General features: G+C 39.3%; 1 protein-coding gene across 6 annotated transcripts in view; it reads left to right on the forward strand.

Moving 5' to 3' along the window:
• GABRR3 (gamma-aminobutyric acid type A receptor subunit rho3) overlaps positions 1-22238 on the forward strand; it is a 45241-nt gene extending 23003 nt beyond the window's left edge. The window contains exons 1-9 of one of the 6 annotated variants that reach the window (XM_069785480.1): positions 5445-5566; positions 6861-6928; positions 8491-8714; positions 11601-11683; positions 13060-13200; positions 15974-16126; positions 18472-18668; positions 19652-19907; positions 22041-22238. In XM_069785480.1, coding sequence (XP_069641581.1) covers positions 6926-6928; positions 8491-8714; positions 11601-11683; positions 13060-13200; positions 15974-16126; positions 18472-18668; positions 19652-19907; positions 22041-22222 — 1239 coding nt within the window. In that variant the 5' untranslated portion in view covers positions 5445-5566; positions 6861-6925 and the 3' untranslated portion in view covers positions 22223-22238. Of the gene's footprint in view, positions 1-5444; positions 5567-6860; positions 6929-8490; positions 8715-11600; positions 11684-13059; positions 13201-15973; positions 16127-18471; positions 18749-19651 lie in introns of those variants that run through there. The other 5 variants (XR_011325075.1, XM_069785479.1, XM_069785482.1 and 2 more) reach the window with 5 other exon arrangements.
• Positions 22239-22817: the final 579 nt, after the last annotated feature.

The following is a 22817-nucleotide window of genomic DNA, read 5'->3' on the forward strand; positions in this document are numbered from 1 at the left end:
CATTCTTCTGTTGATTGCAATGCCATTCCAGCTGCACAGTCAGAATTTGACTGAACTGATTTTAAAATTTAGTCCTGACATTGTCCATTTATTAACACATTAGAGATCAAAGTCTGAGAAGCATACTGTGCCAAGATGAAGCAAAACCAGCAAGCTGCTAGCAAGCTGTTTCTACATTTTTGCTGTAGAAATGTTACTTCATCTGCAGTTCATTATACAGTGAAGTTGAGTGAAGCAAACCAGTAATTCAGTACACCCAAATGCTCTTTAAAAAACTAAACTTACATTGTTACATTGCACTTATTCCCTAAGCCAGGCTCTTGGATTGTTGTTTGAGGAGGTGCAGGGGGTTGTTTGGTTTTTTCCCTTTCCTCGATATTTTTCTGTTTTGTTGTTGCCTTCCACATAATGTCATGGTCCTCTTTTGTTTGGAAGTCTCCAATAGATGGACCCCTGCTGATGCAAACAGATGTGGACCAGCATAGTGATTTGAGTAGTTCCACTAGACATTGGACTAGGAGCACAGATGTTTCCTTTGCTCAAACAGCTTTACTAACTCCATCAGTGAATATTGTAGGAATTATATTTAGTCCTTGCTGCTTCCAGAAGCACTGACAAAGGCCAGAAGATGGGTATGTGAGGGGTCCTGCAATGGTATAATAATGCTTGCCAGTTCTGGTAAGGCTGTCTGTCTGCATAGGTCCTACCAAAGGAAATGTCAGTAGACTCAGTCAGATCTTTTCATGTCTTATATATCTTCATACTATTATGGCCTAAAGTACTTCAACTGATTTTTCAGCAGCCTGATAAACTGATAAATCTGTGTGAAGATAGCTTAATTTTGGACTGGAGAAAAAGTAAGAAATTAAATTATGTTGCCAGCACTTCTTGGAATGGTCACCCCCATGTTTTGAACTTAGTGAGAAAGGGTGAGCACAGGCCAATATCACACAATGAACAGAGACTTCTAGCAGCTCAGGTCTGAGGGCCACGATGCAGGCTGCCTTAGCAGCCAGAACTTTGGATGTTGAGAGAGGTGTTAAAGGAAATCCTTAGAAATGCTTTAAAGTTACTTTCTTTTCTACTATACATCTATTTATCTATATCCTATTATTTTCTGAACTATCTTATTTCAAAATACTGGTTTGAGCTCTTGGTTTCCTGAGTTCTGCCTTCACTTACTAAAAATTAACACTGCCATTAAAAAAGATCATGACTAGCCTATAGAGGAGGTCATTCTTTTATTCCTCTGTGCCTTGTTTTTACTGACAGTAAAACCCTTCCATGCACTCTCTGAACGATCTTGCAGTCTAAAGATGATGGAACCACATGATCACTGTCACTGTGTACATGCAAGTTCTCACTGTGTATATATATATATATATATATATTTGAAGTATGACAACTTTATTTTTATTTTACATTGTGTCTTAAGGACCTGTCATTTTCTATGCTAACATATATTGTGTTAGTTAAAGAAGTTTTAAAATTGGTTTTCTCTGCAGTATCAACCAATATAGAGGATAATAACATTAGCAAGTATTAGAAATGGTGGAAAATAATTTATTAGCATTTAGCTGGTCAAGAGGTAACAGTCTTTCCAGACAATTTGCATCCCATTCTGCAATTAAGCATGATCTTAATTTCAAATTTTCAGAGGATCAGAAATCCCATTAGCTCACTCCCCCTTATGTTTTCTCCCTCCTCAAGCTAAATTAGTAACATTTAAATTCATCTGAATGTAAAAGGAGTGGCGGGGGGAAGGGAGAAGGAAAGAAAATAGGGCCCAATGAATGTTCAGAAAATGCTGCAATTCTAAAATCTCTTTACCACTAAGTTGTTTTCTTTTCCGCACCACAGCCCTCCCTGAAAGGTCAGAAATATCTTCTCACTGTGGTGGAGAAGACTCACTCTGATGAAAGTGGAATGGCTTTTTCTCATGTGTTACTGGAAGGAATAGCTGGGATCCAGAACAGGAGGGAAATATTTTGGTAACTTGCAAGACCTCTAACAGGATCCTTCTCCTGGATTTTTTTCTCTTACATTGCTAATTCTTCCATTCCAAGAGTTGGCTACTGCTAATACCAGTCCACCTTCATTTCTTACATAAATAGGAAAGAAACAAAACAGTAACAAGAAGAAAATAACATTGCCAGAAACTCTCCTGTTTCAGTCGTTGCCAGAGGAAAGTAAATACATCCATATAGCTTCACTTTCCTGGGGCTTGTTTACATTTCTATCTGGTTTTCTTCCTCTGCGGGCCCACAAGCCCTTTTTAGAGGAAAGTACTCCTATAGACCTTAATCCTTCCCTAGTCTCTGTCTCCTACTGGGAGATTTCTGTAGACCTAGCTTTTTTCCAGCATACACTGTTACAATGCCAACTGGGATACAGTGGCTGTTTTTTCTAAATTCAACATTTATCTGATGGAATTTCAGGTGCAGTCTGCTGTGTGTTCAAAGGTTTGACTATTACAAAAATACTATAGAATTCACTACCAGTCATAATTACTGTAGAAATTGATCCTAAAATGCTAAAAGGATATCCTTTTTACGTAATATCCCTTCTAAAAAGTGTATTATAGAATTTGCCTGCAGTACTATCTATTAAAAAAATTCTATGCTCATCAAGGAATTATTTTGCTATGTTTAAACCTCTAAAATAAAAGACTGGAAATGGTTGTGTGAAGATAAATCCATCTGAAAACAATTCTATTTTTTCTGCTGAGGAGTAATTATCTTGAAAATCTGTGGAGCATCCATTGTGAAAATCACTAATCCCTCTAAAATAATGATTTGTAGCAATGCTCCAGAAGCAACTGAAGCTGCTCAATTTAATAACAAAATCCCCTCTGCCATCCCCAGTTTTGTCAAACTGGGAAATAAAAAACACAGCTTTGCTCTGGTTACTTTTTTTCAAAGTGAATTTGATGATGTTGCCTGATGGTCAGCCAGAGCTTGAAATTCTCAATACACTACGGAGAAAGCCATGGTGCAGACATAAAGGTAAACAAATCACTATTCTGGCTGGTTTAGGATACTTTCCAATGCTTATTGAAACGCTCTTTTTAAAAAACATCCAATTGTGGCAAAACAAATCCAAGTGATGAAGAAATTACAGTTCTCAGCAACCTGTTCCCAATAGTTAATTATTACTGTTTCTAGTGGAGTTGGTTTTTAATCACAGAAAGAAATGTTCCCAGAAAACCACAAAGCTCAGAAGGCCTAGACCAGAGTAAGGTCAATATGTATCTTATGGGGGTGGTGGTGTTAGTGACAACAATAAAAAAATGCTTCAGATTAGAAAAGTGAACAGCACGCTGAAGAGACTGGGGTTGCATATATGTGCAGTGTTTAGTGTCTTTATCATCTACTTACTTTTGTTGCCAAAGTAGAGTCAGAATAGGAAGAAAATACTTGCAGCTGCTACAATCTGTCTATAATAGGTCAGGGCAGAGGTTAGGGGATGTGGTTTAATAATTGTCTGCAGTGAATGCTAGACTGAACAGTATTTTCTTATTAAGCAGCATGAGTACAGTCTTTGGCCTTTTCCCAGACGGAGAACAGGAATCTCTTTTTAAGGAGTCTGTTTCACAGTTCTAGCATTTCTACCTAATCAGGAACAAATTTCATTGTAATAGTTCCCTTTTTATTTAGTTCACTTTAGAACCATCCACTGTATTTCTCCTGGCCATAGCTTTTGATCTCTTTTATGCTATTCAGTGTCCCCACTGGCTTGGTTTTATAACAGTTCCCAACTTAGTGCAAGCTGTTCTTCCAAAGAATCAAATGCCTCTGTGTGTATTTATGTATAACTGGCACTTCAGTTTGTATGCATGTAATCAATGTAATCATAAGCTGCCCCTAATTTCTAGTTCTGTGATCAGTTCCTTTGTATCTGCCCAGATGAGGTGAATTATTGAATGAAATTGTGCCCACACTGGAACAGTGCTTGTTGGGGTAGGAAATAGTCTGTAATTTTTACAAGTCCCAAGAAAGTATTAGGACTGCCATCATCACGCTTTGAGCAGCTGTCACTAAGAAAAACCTCTTCCTCACTACACATGATATATGGCTTAGAAAGCCAGTTATCCTATTCAGTGAGATGATTTGTGGGTAGTTCCTTGCCTGTTTGAAGAATGTTGATGGTAGACATTTAACTTTATTCGCTTTAGATTTGTCCTTGACTCAGAAACTGGTAAAGCCATTGTTTTATGTAGAGAGCTACTCCCCTCTCCTCCCCTTCCACCCACATAATTCTACACAAATAAGACTAAATCCACTGTTTTTAACATGCTAGTCAAGCAAATTATCCCTCGAAGTTTTAGTAATAGTAGTTAAGATCAAATGTACGCCCAGATACAAGCACTTCCAGTATATCCTACCGTGCGCCTCTGCCATAGTCCCAGGGTAAGAGTTTGGACACACCTACAATATCAAGAAGTTGAAGCTTCATGGTGGGTAAGATTAGATAATACACAGTTCATCTGCTTATTTGCAGTCATTCTAAGGAACCCTGGTAACCAACAGGCATTTCCAAGTCACAAGCCACCTCACCCCAATTTAGAATATGCCTGTTACACTGCATGGACTTTAAAGAAGCCAAGGGTTGAGGCCAGATTTCTATCTTCAATGCTGTTTGCATGTTGGTCAGCTTTCGTACTGATCATGCTCGTAGTCTGGAGCACTGTGCTTCTACAGCTAGACTGCTCCCTGAGCCACCCTGCCTTGTGTACAGCTAGCTCAGGTCTCAGCTTTGCAATGTAGGCTTGTCCTGTTTTGTCATACAAATGAGGAGCTTGATAGACGACACCCTATCTTTCTGCAGTGTTTGCATTTAAATGATGTGTGAATGCCATTTGTGAACGATGTTCACATCTTGTATAAATCCCACAATGACTTCTATTTAGGCTAAACTTGTCTTTAGTTTACAACATAGTTTAGAATTCAGTGGAATACTGAGAAGGTGATTCCACTCAGACTACAACCAGGCATTTTTGTACCAGTACTTGGTACAAGTTGGTATTCAGCATAAGTAAACTATTTGTGTGGTGTGGTCAAAACAAAGACAAGAAGTGGTCAAAAGTGGTTTAAGAGAGGCATAAAAATTTTTATTGGTTTCTGTGAAGAAGCCTGCCTGGATATATACATTGATACTGTTGTGCATCAGCCTCTAGGGCAGATGTCTCCTGCTGTCCGTATTCTCTAAAAGAAGCAGCATTTTCCCAAGTGCTGTCTAGTGTTTTACTAATGAACTAATTCACTGAACTTTGCTGTCTGGAGTCCTGAATTTTGTTTTGAGCTTTGGCCAACAGACGGAGTGATGCATTCCTCTCAGAGGAAGAAGATGTGATTTCTGAGCCAGACAGGACAGCTTTTGGCAGTGCTGAAACATGTTCCTGTGTGCCTTGTTAACTCTGACCGCATTTTACTTTGCTTTCCCATGCACAATGCATCTTCATCTGTTCTGTGCAGGGTCAAACCCTCCATTAAAAAATACAAGTCAAATCAAGAGATTACAGAGACAGATTTTAAAATACCTCAAAAATAGTTCAAGATCTCTACTAGTAAGAACTGAAGGCAGCTGTGTAATCCTCGAGGACTGCTATTTTAAGGATAATTCCAAAAAGACACACAATATTGTGGCTGGTTATCAGGAGAGTGATATTTCTGGACTATTTTGGCTTGACACTGATAAAAGGAAAAGACAAGAAAAAGAGAAAGAAGTTAAAAATGCTGTTACTATCTCCTGCTGTTCAGACTTCTTTGTACTCATGTTGTGTACTGGGTTATTTTAAATGTGTACTTTAAAAATATTTTAACTGACTATTTTTAACGAATGTAATTGGAATCCCATGTACAATAATTACTATCGATTTTCATGCCAAATGCAGAATATTTGTCGGGGGTGTGTGTGTGTGTGTGTGTATACTCATATACGCACACATCTCTCTCCTTTCCCTCCTCCTTAAGAAACTGATTAGTCAATTGTGTTATTGGAATGACTTCCTTGCTGAAAATTACAGGGGTATATAGCCCATATAGAATGAGATCTTTCATTCCGGATATTGTATACTGAAGAGACTGGAAATAATTGTATATTTTGCTGTAATTTTTAATTGATTTTTAGTCACTTTATTGTAAAAATGCAAATATGGTTGTATAATTTGTTCATTCAGATCCCATTGTGTTATAAACTCACAGCCTTTTTCAGTGGCAGGAAATAGTGGGGTAGTATATAAAATCAGGTCACCTAGTGCAGTTTGGTATGCATTGTACTTGATAATAAATTATCTACTCAGTAACACCCAACACTCTACCACAGAACATGCTTAGTATGTGTACAGCTTTTGTCTTATGAAGTAGTGAGCAAGCAATCCTTTTTCACAAATATCTATGCCAAACTTTAAATAGTTAAGTAACTAAAGATAATTAGGAGGCATAATAGATATTTGGTTCATAACTGTGGGAATAAGCATTGGAACTGGTAAGAAAGCTTTGCAATCTTTGATGTATTTGCTATATATACTCAGCTTTTCCCTGTGACAGTTCTAAGTCGGACTCCAAGCACTTCATTAGCTTTGGCACCACAAGGAAGCTGTCACTGCTGTCCAAACTGCAATGCTAATAGCAACTAGTCTGGCTGCAAAAAGATCACTGAAGATTTTGTACTTATTTTTACAACTGTTTAGCATTGGGTTTTACTTTGTTGCCATGGTCTTTCTCATTCAGTGTACTAAGGTGGACAGACCATAGTAAATTCCGGGGTGGGGTACTTTCTGTATGTTGCTAATACACAGTCTTCCCTTTAAAAATATGGATGTATGCTCTTCATCACTCTTTCTTTCTGTTACATTGTAGGGTCGCCAATACCTGTGGGCATTGATGTGCAGGTAGAAAGCATTGACAGCATATCTGAAGTTGACATGGTAAGTTGGTTAATAGAACTGGAATAAAGAATTTCAGCCAAAATTCAGGGTCTCAGAAACATCCAGCTGGATGATATAGAATAATACAGTTAAAGAAAGCAAACCCTTAAAGAGCACAACCTTGCCTTGAAGCATCCAAGTCATTCTCATTTAAACTAGTAAGTGTTATATAAGAGCACATGCTGAATTTCTCCCTGGGCAAGAGGAACAGATCAGAGTCAACAGTGCTCTGATTTGAAAATGCGAACCATTCAGTAAGCCCCGTGGGCTTCCACATGAGCTCTTAGCGCTCTGCACATTAGTTGATGAGGCTTCCTGTCCTTTGCTTCCTTTGCTTATGCAGATCTCAATATTCCCATCATTTCTGGCATGGGTGGAGCTGTGCTCATAACAAATGGAAATAGAAAAATCAGTTCCAGGAATGATCCTAGGAAGGAGACACCCTCACTGCAATCAAGGACCTGTAGCACTGGAACGCAGGCTGTTCATTCCTCAGCTGAAATTATCACTAATAATGCCACCCAGACATCAGTGCCAAGTTGCTCCACCCTAGAATAGCAGGGCATGTTAACTTTGCAAAGAGATCTCATTTACAGTATCTTTTCACAGTGAGTGTAGCTCCAATTGTAGGTGTTGAGTTTGCAATGTGATCTGTCAGTATGAATGCCTGCATTCCTTTGCAAACCTACCCAAATCATAAAATCTTATTACAGGGGCATAAAATCATATTACAGGGGAAGACCTAAGTATCTTTCCAGTACTCTTATCAGAAGTAATTGTTCTACTGAGATAAATTATGTCTGCCTAATAATGCAAAAGCTATATAAGTGAGCACAGAGCAGTCAAGCTGTGCAGAAGCTTAGACTGGGTTTGCAGCATCCTCTCCATCTCTTTCCACATGTATATTGGCAGTCATGTTATTTCTCTAAATAGGATAGTAAAATATTTGTAACAATCTTTCATATTTTAAAAAAATTGTAATTCTTGTAAAATGTCTTGTAAAATTTACTCTTATGAAATTAATCATATTGTTTCTTTATGATGCATTTCATTCATAAACATACTAATCTAAACCCCTGTGCAATATTCGTACAAAATGTACAGATTAATGGATTTTACAAATTGACTTAATGCTCATGAAGAGCTCAAATTAATCCCTTTGTAAAGGAACCACAGTCAATTCTGGGAAAAGCTTGTGAAGTTTTCCAAAGGAAACCTTTTTCCATTTGCCTTTGGTTGGTTTTAAAGTTTCTTTATTATATTTATTATACTTCACTGAGGGCCCAAACCAGCAGACCACTGAAACCTGTAAAAGTTTTATCTAAGTATAAATGAAGTATGAACCTCAGACACCAGTGACAAGACAACAGCCAGTATCTCAGAGGTGGTTCTAATCTATATTTAAACTCATTGAGTGGCATTCAATTCTACTCATTGAAGATCATCCAGATGATGTCCAGAGAAAAAAATTGATCTTTTGCATGAGTTGATTACTTTGTACTGCTTTCTATTCTATGGGAATAAAACAAGCATTATCTTCTTTTATTTTTAATTAAACAAAGGACTTCACAATGACTTTATATCTCAGACATTACTGGAAGGATGAGAGACTTTCATTTCGTAGTAACAAAAACAAAAGTATGACTTTTGATGGAAGACTGATAAAAAAGATCTGGGTACCTGATGTATTTTTTGTACACTCCAAAAGATCTTTCATCCATGATACAACTGTGCAAAACGTCATGCTTCGAGTATACCCTGATGGCAATGTACTCTTCAGTCTACGGTAAGCACAATACCCTTTTATAAGAAAATACATGACTGCAATTGTGGACCAATAATCTATACCGTGAGAAATTACTGGAAATACTTGCAGATAAGATTTGGATACTGGACTGGCATTAATCCCCTCGTCTCATACAATGGGAACTGGTGACCTCTGTACCGGTGGGAAAATAAATTTAAGACTGTTAACATATAGATATTGTCTCCCATCACAGGATAATGGCAGTTTTTTTCATCTGTTGTAAATAGCGCTGAAGTTTGTCAAGTGTTAATTAATTGCCAGTGGTTTTAGCCATATTGCACTAGTTTTACTGTTGAGTACAGTAAACCCCCAAATTATTAGCAATGAGAAATTGTGGGGTTTTTTTCCCCTGAGTCTTTTAAAACTATCTCAGATAACTTCACCCTGGGATACCTGTAAACATGCCATTGATATTAATTGGGGCTCCAGATAGGCACGGGGAGCAAATTATTGGTGCTGATACCAGCAATGTTACACAGGCGTGTGGTGTGACTACAAGGAACTGGGAAGTGAAACAGCAATTCCAGGACTGGAACAGCAATGTCATTAAATGCGTCTCCCTTCTATCTACATGTTATTGCTTTTCTTTATGAAGCAGATTTGGATGATATGGCAGAAATAGTTTTAATGGAGGAATTTTCCCCCTAGGGTAAAGGCCCTGAGGCCTGTGCATTGCAGAAATCACAGTTCTCCGGTTTGTTACTAATTAGGCCTGTGCACAGTGGTGATATTTCATTTAATCTGGATAGTTTGAAGATTTATGCAAGCACTTGAGATTTTGGCTATGTAATAATTGTTCCAACAAGTCATGAACTTATCTACCCTGTCATGAAGACATGCAGAAACCCACACAACAACAGCTGTACAGCACTTTAACATAGTGTATGTTCAAGAATCACACTGACCAGTAAAAAACAATGAGGTGAAGTATGCATTTTATTGCTATATTCATTTCCATGCTTCATGAGAGAGAGGGATCAGAGGAACTGCACGACACTAAGGCTTACAGCAGTGGCTCTCCATGTGAGGGGTAGGACATACATTCAGCTAGGGGAAGGAAGAGTGGTGAAGAGACATAAGATGGGCAAACACATACTGTCAGCTTGCTGGAGAGGTAAAGTGTCATCAAGATGAACAGCAAGAAATTGTGCACAAATAGTTACAAATCAAAGGGAGCATGTGATGGGAAGGACAGAAATTAAGAGAAAGGAAAAAGCAAGATGGGAGGGAAGGAAAAGGAGGAAGTAGAGCTGAGGGACAGACACATTGTGAATCAATTTGGTACGTTTGCTCATTGCTCAGAACCCCCTCTGCGATGGCAGCCCTTGCCCTGCGTCCTGCATCACATTTGCAAGCTGGTGCTCTACTTTTCTTCCTTGCCCTCATCCTCTCTGCTTGCACAGTTATCTTTCCCTAACCCTGCATTACCAGATAGTGTGTACGGGGTGACTCCTCCTTGCTCTGACAGGTGAGCTTGCAGCCAGCCTCACCTTCCTGTGCCAGTGAATAGCAAAGCCCCAAAGTTCCTGCTAAACCTGTGGATTTCTTCCTGAACATAAGCACGAAGGGCAGGTGTCCTGTCCTCTTCCTTTCCTTCTCTATCAGTTCTTATCAAACTCAGAGGCAGGGAAAGGGGTGACGTAAAGGCTGAACGAAGGATTTAAAATTATTAAGGTGAAACACTGTGTTTCTAGCCTGAGTGGTGTTAATGCCTATGTTCCTAAAGAATTAGATGTTCATTAAAACACCCTTTTTGTATTGCCAGTTTTACAAGCAATGGGTAGATTATATTCCAAATACTTACGTGCAAGAAATCTCCATATTCCACAGTTTTTCTTTAGTGCCTAGCATCCAGGATTTGATTGAAGCAAAGCAGAACAAAAATCCAGATTTGTTGCTAAAATAGTCTTTCTTTTTTTTCAATCAACATTTTCTTGTTGTTTCCCTGATCCTTTAGTCAATAGCTAAAAGATGGAAACGACATCCATAGTTGGAAATCTTATGCATTATTTTAAAGATATACCACTCTCACAATCTCATTTCAAGCCAGTAAAATCTTACACTTATAAAAACTCAGCTACAGTGTGATTACTGATCACAAGTTTTCAAAGATCACTTATATAACCAGTATATCCCTTATCACTTAAATCCCTGTAGGATTCAGTTTGGGGAAAACTGAAAAATCAAACTAAAACATCAAATGACATGCAAGCTGTGTCAAGAAAGGGAAATTTGGCAATATTTACCATATTTAAATTGCTGCCTCTAGCCTTTTTTTTGTTTATTGGTTAAATTGTCAAGGGACGCTTATCTTCTAAACATTTGTGAAAAAGCAGGTGGAATGCAAAATAATGTCTTTACCTAGATTTCCTTAAGCTTTTTAGAGTAAAGGCATTTCCATGGTGCTGAAGAGGAGAGTAGGCTTCCAGAAATTGCAGCTTATCTTTTTATGCAATTAAATATAACCATTCTAGCTGGGAAAATAGCACTTGAAATAATATTTCCTCTAATCTGTGATATTATCTACTTCAGTCTATAAGAAATCCAGTCAAGAAATGTGAACTCCCCTTGTTAATCTTCCTAAGTATAACCCTTCAAAGCAAAATGTGTGAAAGGCTAATGAAGGATCAGGCCAGTAAAGGGTTTAAAAATGGAAATAAGAAAGACTATTTCTGTTTAAAAAATATGTTCTTTCACTGATTTAGTTTTATCTCACTATCTTGAAGCATCTAAAAAAAGTAGAAAAAACTCAATCATTAGGATTCTAAACAGCAGCTTGGTTGGGGATCTCATAAAGATGTCTGCACAGCCCTAAGAAAGTGGAAATTTTTCATTTAATTTCTGTTTTTCTGTTCCTTTCTGCAGAATAACAGTTTCTGCTATGTGTTTCATGGATTTCAGTAGGTTTCCTCTGGACACGCAGAACTGTTCTTTAGAACTGGAAAGCTGTAAGTTTAATTCATACCTGTTCTTCACATGTGCATTCTCACCAGCTGTCCTGGTTTCAGCTGGGATAGAGTTAATTGTCTTCCTAGAAGCTGGTACAGTGCTATGTTTTGTAGTTCGGTATGAGAAGAATGTTGATAACACACTGATGTTTTCAGTTGTTGCTAAGTAATGTTTAGTCTAAAGTCAAGGATTTTTCAGCTTCTGATGCCCAGCCAGCAAGAAGGCTGGAGGGGCACAAGAAGTTGGCACAGGACACAGCCAGGGCACCTGACCCAAACTGGCCAAAGGGGTATTCCATACCGTGTGACGTCACATCTAGTATATAAACTGGGGGGAGCGGGGGCGGGGGGATCACCGCTTGGGGATTAACTGGGTGCCAGTTGGTGGGTGGTGAGCAATTGCACTGTGCATCATTTGTATATTCCAATCCTTTTATCATTACTGCTGTCACTTTATTAGTGTTATCATTATCATTATTAGTTTCTTTTTTTTTATATTCTATTAAACTGTTCTTATATCAACCCATGAGTTTTAGTTCTTTTCCTGATTTTCTCAGCCATCCCACTGGGTGGGGGAGGAACGAGTGAGTGGCTGCGTGGTGCTTAGTTGCTGGCTGGGGTTAAACCACAACACCAGCACTCCATCTTGTTCATAATATGTTTTTCACTTATTTTGGTGTGTGACATGAACCCTTCAACCTGTACATATTAAACTGTGAGCTTTGGGAAGATTGCAAAACTATGATGCAACCTGCTTTGCTTGGACTGGGTTGATACTCCGAGGCCTAGACACTCCAAGGCCTGAGAAGAAAGTGCAAGTTAAAAGTAAAATAAGATGTCAATATTTAACCTCATGGAAAAATGAAAATGAGTGCTTGTGTTACTGTGAAATGTCTGCTATCTCACCCCTGACTCAGTCATCTGTAGCAAGCTGTAGAGCTGGACAACAAAAGGTAATTCTGTTTTGCAGAGCCTTTTGATATCTCAAAATTTATTCTTATTTGGATTATGACTAAAACTGGGATGCTGGTTTGTTGTTTAGTTTTGCAGAAGAGAACAGATCCCCAGTGTTCAGGCAGTTTGCTCAGTGTGGCAGCTCCAGAGGTCCAATCTTATGTGCCCAGTGTCCCTGAGCAGACCCATGTCCCCCATCTGTCAGAAAAGCTGCTGGCAGGGCACAGAACTGGGCTCCACTTGGAACAAGATGGAATATGGTCTCTGTAAATTTTTGCATGTCAACTAACCGGCAAATTGATGTGAAAAAAATGTTTCTTTGGCACTTTCCCATATTGCTTGAGTGGTCTCCTATCCCTAAGAAAAGAAAACAGAAGCGTTATTCCAGCAGAAGAGGTGATTTAGTTTTTACTTTCTCATAGATGCATACAATGAAGATGATCTGATGTTATACTGGAAACATGGAAACAAGTCCCTGAGCACAGATGAGCACATCTCCCTCTCCCAGTTTTTCATCGAAGAATTCAGTGCTTCCAGCGGACTAGCTTTTTACAGCAGTACTGGTATAGTAAGCCTCTGTCATTAGAAGAGAGAAGCACAGGACACAATCATACAGAATGTCTTTCACATTCAAATTCATTGCTAATAAATGACTGTTCCTGCTGAGAGATCTCAGTCAAAATGAGGTCTGTCACACTGGTCCCTCAGCCTAGATCCTCAGTTCTCTTTACATTACCAATGTAACACTTTCTTGATATTAGAAGAAGAGTCCATACTACTACTTGTAACTTAACATCTGACAATAACCAGAAAAAAATGCACACCAACAAAATATATGCTGTTGTGAGCTCTTGCAAAATTGTTGTGCTTCTCTGAAAGCCACTGGAGTATTGGGTTTACAGGAATCTTTGGGTTCTGGTTATACAGAAAAGCTTGAAAATGCAAACCCTAAAGGGTCAAGTACTAGAAAGCAAACAAGAGGAACCTCAGTGTGTTTTATTGTCTAAAATCTCCTCATTTTTGGAGCTATAAAATGTCATTAGAAGTCCACTAACTGTAAGATTTCCACATGAGAGCATTTATAACCTATTGAGGTCTAATTCATGGTTTGCTTAATGTTCCATGTTTATACATAAAGATGCAGGAAAAAAAAAAATCCCTTTATGTCAGTGCTACATTGTTTAAATACGGGTATCTGCCCCAGACAGGTTTTTATTTCTCCCTATAGATCTCGAACTATACTTTCTGGCAAACTGCACAAGGCTTTAGGAGTTTATTATAGTCTTGATTTCATGCAAGGTGGGTTTTATTTTCTTTGTATTTGTACACACAATTATAAATTTTGAAATACTTCTCTATGTAAGTAGTCTAACCATATGTTTTTAACCAGATAAAATAGCATGCTTCCTACTGTACTTTCCCATCTGAGTCAGTTCATTCCAACGTGGATATTGCCCTTTATATCAAGGCAGATTAATAAAATAGAAATTATTCCATATAATATGATGAAATGCATAATACTTTGGAAAAAAAACTTTAAGAAATGCAGGAAAGCTGCAAATTATTTATTTACTGTATTTTATTTACGGGATTGCTTCTTTTTGCATTTAAAAAATTAGTCATTCAAGTTTGTGGTGACTGATACTGAATGCAGAAGTTCCACTTTAAATTATGCTGCAGCCTAAGCAGTGAGGAATTCACAGCTTGATCAGGTTCTTCATCCTTATCTCTTGCTCGTGTATGAGCTAAGAACAGAGCTCCAGCTTTCAAGAGCCACTGTCATCCGAGAAGAGGGCAAGTGATACCTTACTATTCATAACTGTGCTTGCTGAAAGCTACGTCAAATTTGTCCTTGTTGCAAGACGGAGACTGGAATGTTTTCCACAAAACTGCTATCACTGTGTATTGAAACTGGGTTCCAGGAACTCAGTTGGCTTCTTTCTGCCTTGCTATTCTCATAAAAAAAACACTTATGCAAGCAAATACAGCCTTGTGTACAACCTCATACCACCCCTGTACCTGGGCCTTTGCAGCACGTTCACAGCACCTTTGACTTTGCAAAGTATAACTGCTTAACACTTACATGCAGATGTTTTGATGATAAGCTTACTCAGCAGAGTAAAGGTGAAAGGAAAGACTTTTTTTAAGTTGCAGGGACCACTGGGAAGTACCTGAATAATGCATGTACCATATCTGTTAATTAGAACACTACCCTTTGTAGATGTACACTTTTCTTTGGCTTCGAGATTTTGTTTCAGTCAGGAGGTTCCACTTTCTCTTTTTCCTTTATTTTGCTTCTTGTTGGAAGAAAATGATTACACATAGACCCCACCCCACGAATTAAGTAATAGTGGGGAACAATTGGCACAACTCTAATGGGAGCCATGTCCCCCTGAGGAGTCTAGGGCAAAAAATGGGCAAAAATGCAGCTCACAAAGCAGCCTTCTGCATTTTAGGTTCTTCATATCCTTTCCTGTGAATCTCAGTGAACTACACATGCATAGCATTTAGGCTTTTGGAGTTCTCTGGCCTCCAAAGGAGCAACAATTTTAGTCCATTTTTGAGACAATAATCTTTAAAACCAAAAACCTTCTCCACAACTGAAAACACATAGGGCATGGTTAATATTAGATGGGGTTATTGTTGAGATATTCTTTTTTATAAAGTCGCTCTTGTGATGGCATGACTGCTCCAACACAGGCTCATTGGTGTCTCTATTTGTACTGGACAAGCAGATGCTGCGCAGCCAGCCGCTTTTGTCTTCTTTTCACCTCACTATAAACTGATTTCCCTCCCATCGCAGGTGGTATAGCACGCAGGCTTTGCTGCACAGACAGAGCACGGCCCAAAATTCACTAGATGGCACCCTTTCCTCTAAAGTCAACGCTGGGCAGGCAAACAGGTCTGACCATAGGAGAAGAAATGCTGCTTGTTGCTGCGTATTGGTAGCGTGAGAGGAGGCAGGCTACTTTAGGGGGGAGGCAGGGTGTTGGCTTCACTGTCCTAGCTGGACTGGACAATTCTGTCTGTATTGTCCCGGCAGTTTCACTTGAAGTCTATCCGCTTTTTTTTCAATTTCCTAATCTCAATTATAATATAGTATTTTATTTATGCAGTTCTGTTGCTTCACTCCAAAGGCAGTAGTATTTTAATGAGGTATGATGGACAGTTGGTAAAGCACTATATAAAACCAAGGTGGTGGCAATATTTCTTAGACGTTTACTATTACTGATGTGGATACACCATTCCTACTGGAAGGAGGGGGCCAGTGAACAGAGCTCACAAATAACACAGCTCTCCTCTCCCCCAACCTGTTTCTCTCTCTTTTTTCAATAGGTTGGTACAATCGACTTTTTATAAACTTTGCACTCCGGAGACATATTTTCTTTTTTGTGTTACAATCCTATTTCCCAGCCATGCTGATGGTGATGCTGTCTTGGGTTTCATTTTGGATTGACAGAAGAGCCGTTCCTGCCAGGGTATCACTAGGTAAACCTTTAATGTATATTCTTTTGGGAAGTACAGAATGGATAGGGGAGAGGTTTTGAAGTTACCTTAGCTTCTTATTTACACAGGACATGAGCAAGTATATCAGGTAATTGCCTGAACAAGACTATTATTGCCACTGTTGTCACTACCACAAACTCCTTTAGTCAACCTCTACATTTGGAAATGGGATGTTTGTTCAGACTGGCTTTGCTGTATTAGAAAATAGCTCACACACCACAGAAGGGAAAAGGGATGAATCTACAGATTTCCCTATGAATTTTACTTCATTCTTTTTTTTTTTCTTTTTTTTTTGCAAAGTCTGGGTTTTTCCTCCCCTCTTCCCAGCAAAGTAACAGGTAGTAACAGGTAGTCAGATCTCTCCCCAAATCCATGATTCATGAGGGATGAGGCATAGCACAATCTATCTAAAAGCTTTGCAGCTCTGCTTTCTCTCAGAAACATTAGATATCTTCCTACCAACTTGGAAGCAGTTTTCTGACTTGTCCTATGTAGCAAAGACTTTATTTGTTAGGCACCTTGAAAATGTTTGCTTTGGTGCCTTAACTGTGCAAGGCGCACAGGCTTCTGTGGAAGGTGAAGAGTAAGTTGGGCATCTTTCTGCTGTCACAGTTTTGTTCTGAACACCACAGCTCAGGATAAAAACACTAATTATGGTGGATTTTTTTATAACATTATTGTTTTTCTCAGTGATGAATCAGTTGATACCACTTCAAGACTGCCTTTGTTGAGAATTTAATGCTGATGGCCTTGGAATGAGTACATTTTTTCAAAGATTAGCATCTCTGTGAAGATCTGATGGAAATTTGTTAAGATATCTAATGTAACCATAATGCATTTGAGTCCTGCAACAGTTTGTTTAAGAATTAGTAAAAAAGCTCCCGTTTTTTCTTCTCACTGATGCTAGTCTCAGAAGCCAACTGTATGTTGCCATATTTCTTAGATGAGTGAAAATTTGTGGATTTTTGTTTAAGAAATAAACTTGTACATACTGCGGAAGCCCTCAAAGTTTATCTATAGCTATATCAATCTAGAAAAAATAGGACTGTAGCTACCTCAGATCCCTTTCTATTGGCACAGTCTAAGACTATTAATACATGAGACATAAATCTATTTGTTAATCTAAAAACAAATTATGGTACCTCCCACCTACTTTTATTAATGCATCTACCAATTCCTTTTATTTATAAGAAATTTAACTTCATCTTTAAAAATAAAGTTTTAATTCTCAGTAGGTCATTTGTAATGTCGTCAAGATGGTTTTGCTGATCATGTTCTTTAATTTATATATGGATTTCTGCAGAAGGTTATGCATCAGGAGTTCTATGAATAACGCACATTTAATTAGCATAAGCATACATAATTTATAGGCATGTTAACAACAAAGTCTAAAAAGCTTAGCTCCCTAGCCTAGAGTATACATATTTTAAATAAATAAATTGATTTCCTCTTGTATGGTATGCTTCAAACTCCACCCTTCCACCCAAGGAACCTGCAGAGAGGGAGAGGGAAAACTCTTGTATGTTCCAGTGGACTTGAACTAGCATAAAACTGGAGAAAGGCTGCACTGAGATCCAGCTGAAAGGCCGTGCTATCACCAGTGCTTTCTCACACATGTTATTGAGATGTCTTCACTTCCAGTGTTATATTAATTTCTTTAAAAGCAGGGCCTGAGTTGGGTGTTGGTGTTTTGGGGTTTTTTTTTCTGACATTGAGCAAAACAAAATGAGATGAATAGTTGCATGTAAGAGGAGAGACTGAAAAGATGAGGGCGAAATTCTGGACACACTGAAGTAAACAAAAATATTTCTTAGTTTCAATGGATATAGCATTTTTATGCTAGAGTGTTTTTAGAGCGCCATGGAGTTATGATAGAGATATACAAGAACTACAATTTGAGAAGGGGTTAAGAGGGAAATTGGTGATTCTTTACTGATTCTCCAGATCAAGAAAGCATATAGTAGAGACCCTGGCTCTGGGAAGTGAAGGAAGACCACAAACCTGCTTTCATTTCTCTATAGTAGTGCCTAAAGCTGTCAGAAATGTGTTCCTTATGCTGCTGAATCACTGATGTTGTCCCCCCACTGTTTGAACCTGGTGTGCTGCAGCTCTAACTGCATGCACTGAGCAGAAATATGATTTACTGGTTTCAGTATTGTATGTGATAGGTCCTTCATGGTTCACTCCACTTTTCAGAGCCTGTGCAATGAAGTTAAAGGCAGTGTCAATCATACGCACTCACAAAGCTGTGCTGTCCAAGCAATGGTGATGAGGTAAACAGAACCAGCTGGCCAGTATTATGGTAACCTCCCCTTTTTCTTTGGCAGGTATAACTACAGTGTTGACAATGTCAACCATCATGACAGGAGTAAGTGCCTCAATGCCTCAAGTGTCTTACATAAAGGCTGTGGATGTGTATTTATGGATCAGCTTCCTTTTTGTCTTCCTGTCTGTCATCGAATATGCAGCAGTGAACTATCTCACCACAATTGAAGAGAGAAAGCAACTCAAAAAAAGGGGCAAGGTACAATCCTCTGTGTTTTGTTGCCTTCCGAAAGCATCACAGAAGCCACAGAGTAATCCTGATACACCACTGTGGTAACAGTACAGTAACCATCTCTGTGACTCCACTCTGTATCCCACTTTACTTGGCTGAAGGGAGGAAATGTATCATCTTCTCTGAGATCTTGAGAAGGTCTGTGCTTTCTCTCCCTTCCTTTTCTTGTGGCAGATGTTAGAGAAAACACCTCCTGATCTCTCTCTCCACCCCCCAAGGAAGGTAACCTTCAATCTGTTCTCAAATACCTATTGATCAAGGTATTTTTCCTCTCTCTGAAATATACCCCAGAATGCACTCATGTAATATTCCTTCCTGTTTCCTGTGAAGCAGAGTCTATTTCTCCTTCTCCTGCTTCACCATTTTCAATTAGGAAGATGGGTTTAACGATGCCTTTTTGTCCCAAGACCAGATGAATGACAAGGTCACTTTTAGAAAAGTGTGCCTGAAGCAGAAATATTCACAAGTTAAACATTTGCTTTCTATGAAGCACTCACTTAAAACCTTTGCTTCAAGAATATCAGGAATACCCCCTCCTGTAAACTCATTTGTTGGAATATTACATGGGGAAAAACACAAAAAGGGTGCATATGTTGCTCACATGATTTGATAATCCCATCAAAAAACTACTCCTGGAAATGTTTGAAGTCATTTCCCACAACTCCAGCAATGCAGACCTACAGGAGAGGCAGAGTTTGATTTTTCTATGTCAGAAGCTGGCAATAATCAGTTAGACAAGTGTGTTTTATTGCATATATCCCCTTCCTTGCTCGTGTCCTGCCCAAGGGGGCAGGCCCCACAGACAGCAATACTGTGAGGTAGACCTGTTCTCCATATGTTCTCCACAGAGGGAACAACACCGAAGAGAGAGCTTTATTTTCTGTTTTATTTATTTATAATTTACTAAAATGGCTCCTGCTAGATGCAGAATAACTATTCTTTGTTGCCAGGCTTCAGGAATGTATAGTATTGATGCAGTGCAAGCAATGGCTTTCGATGGCTGCTTTCACGACACGGATGTGGACATGGACCTGACTGCTTTCTCAGACCGCTGTGAAGAGAATGAGACTCGGGCACGTGCAGCCAGCATCTCCAATGTGGACACAACTCGCATAAAGAGGAAGAGATCTCTGAAGGGAAATGTGGGCAGGATTATTTTACAGAACAATCATGTTATTGACACATATTCCAGGATTATATTTCCCAGTGTGTATATTGTGTTCAACTTTTTTTACTGGGGTTTGTACCTATGAACAAAAACCATTATAAGCCAGACATTATTTTGCATATGAGGGTAGCATCGTGCTTTAAAAATAAGGCAACAGCAGTAGAGGGAAGGGTTAAAAGTTTCCAAAACTGACTTCTGCATCATACCAAGGCTCATTTGATTACTTTTTCAATTGGACTGTGCAATGCTTCATTGGGGCAAGTTAACGCACATGCTGCTACCACAGTAACATAGAAGCAGTTTGCTCACCAGGGGAGCTGTTTGTCACACACCTGAACAGACAGCAGCTCCCACCTGAGGTATAATCCAGTCTCTATCTACACTCTAACCATTCCTCTTTAATCAGCCTTTCTGTTTGTTCTCCACTTGTGGTCCATTTTAGTAGGCAATCAGCACCGATTGCCTTCAAATAATTCCTATCCTTATTTCACTTGCTGCATTTCAGTTTTGCTAGGCAACCTGTATGCACCTCAGCAGCCTTTGTCCTCGGATGGCAACTAGGGGGAAAGGGATTACGCCTTAGCGGTGGAGTAGGGATCAGCAGAGAGCAGGAAGCAAAGCCGATGGGGCTTTGTACATTGTGCATCATCAACACCTCTAGAAAAACCCTCACCCTGTCAGCTGTCCCTGACTTTCCACAGGACCACCGGGAAGGACCTCTATTTTGGAGAAGTCTTGCTCACTAGTCCCTAAGGCAGCACAGGAACAACGTCCCAGACAGGATGCACTCAGTGTCTTATGGCCACCTCCCAGATGGGTGACTAGCATCACCTGCAGAAGCTATGCCCCTCCTGTGACACCCACACACCTGTGCCTCACGTAGACCTGCTGTGATCACCTGCTTTCTGCATAACTGTTCATTTCAGAAACACAGGCTTTGAGGCAGAGATTTTAGAAAACCTTGTCAAGAAAACAACCCAACCATGTCTTCAGCAGAATCTGGTTCTTCTGCTTTATGTTGCAGACGTGAGCTTGGGGTTTTATCCCCCCCCCCCCAGCTTTTGAGGTGGAATGTTACAGTGAGGAGAAGCTACATATGGCTGCTTGCAGCACTGATCCCCAGCACAGTTCAAGATACCACACTGAGACACACAGGAAATAAAAGGAACTAGCTGTGCCAAACCAGAGCCATATACAGGAATCCTGTCACTCCCAGATGAATCCTGCAGGGAAATATCCTGAGGTTCAGGCTAAGGAAATTGGGTTAAGGATGTTCAGGGACACACACAGAAAGTATTCACAGCTCCAGAAAAGAATCAAGATTATTTTTGTGACTTTCCCAAATGAGGAACATTTTCCATTTAAGTTCCTTGGGTTTGTCTGTCATTTAATGAAGTGAGTTTATATTTAGAAAGTCAGTTCAAAATGATAATTTGTGGTGGCAAAAAATGTCACAAGGCAAATGCTTGGTCACTGCTTGGTCAAGATTAGGAAATGGGAATAAATTTGGAAGCCTGAACCACTCTCCAGTTTATTTGATTTTCCTGCTCCAATATTGTTTGCTTATAGCATGGTGATGTCTCTTACTCTTTCAAAAAGCTGCATTTGTCAAGCTCCCAGTTACAGAGCTGGAGAAGCTGGTGATGCACTGCATGCCAGGTGACTGAAATCTGATGGAATGAGTGGGTACTTTGGCTGTCAGTTCATTGCCAAATGATCAGAGCTACAATGGCTTTGATGCTCTTCCAGGAAATTCTGTCATGGAAAGCAAAACCGTACCAGGAATGACAATGCTGGGAACGTAAAGCGAAAGGACACGCAGGCAACAGCAACAGGACACCAGACCTCAAGCTGAGCAAATGTGTAATATAGATATATAAAAAAAGATACCATGACATCTTCACTACTGCACTGCCATTATGGAGGCATCCTGCACAGGTGTTTCAGTTTGCCTGAGAAGATCCCATCTAGTTGCTCCAGATTGTGTCATGAGTGTCCTAAACTTTTCACACAAACTAACATAACATCATTGTTTTCACATAATTTTTTTATCTGCCTTACAGGACGAGGTATTTGTTGTGTAGCCAACAGTGAAACCTCAGCCTCCAAGAGAAAAAAATACCCCTGTGCTTCTTGACCCAAACCAGTTCCCTCTTCTAAATTTCTTACAGGATCTACAGCAGCAAAAGTCCCAGAGCGCAGCATGCCCAAGCCCTGTGTAGGCTGTCCAGCAAACAGGCCCACAAATGGAAGTGTGGAGGAAAAGAGATTCCTGCCTGCATTTACCTTCCAGGCACATCCTATACAGGTGCCTGAAAGCTGCACAGCTTGCTTTGATGGAGGAAACTGTTAGTTACTTTCAACTGTGAATGTAACCATTGGCAAAGTGTTCTCCCCACAGAGAGGTCTATATAGCAAGTTCTATTAGGATAATGAAGAAGATTGCACATTATCATGATGAAACTTAAATGCATACTTTTACAGCAAAGCTTTTAATTTTTATCTTCTCAATGCAGTGACAGGGATGATATCAGGATGAATTATACTTCAAAAATCTGTTGCTTGTATAAATAGTAAAAAACAACAAACTATTTAAATACATTATTTCTTGTTTAGAGGGTGCTGGAGGGCTGACTAAAACTCACATGACCCTTATCTGCAGCTTGTGTAATCTTCCAGAAAGGGATGGTAATAAATACTTTTAGTCAATTTGTCTAGACAGACCAGCATGGAAGTCTTTAAAAAAGTATTCACAAGTATTTCCCATTCCTGTTATTTGTGGCTGGTTTTGCAGCCAGTCAAATGTATGGGTTTCACTTCCCACAGTGTTTACTAGAAGTTAAAACGTCATGGCCATTATGTAAATACGTACTTGTTTGGGTATTCATCCTAGTCGTATTCAAGCTGAGAGTACTTTGTGGATTTTTGGAACAGAAATAACAGTTTGT

The sequence above is a fragment of the Haliaeetus albicilla genome, chromosome 6, assembly GCF_947461875.1.
Source record: "Haliaeetus albicilla chromosome 6, bHalAlb1.1, whole genome shotgun sequence".
In the NCBI taxonomy this organism is placed as follows: Eukaryota; Metazoa; Chordata; class Aves; order Accipitriformes; family Accipitridae; genus Haliaeetus; species Haliaeetus albicilla.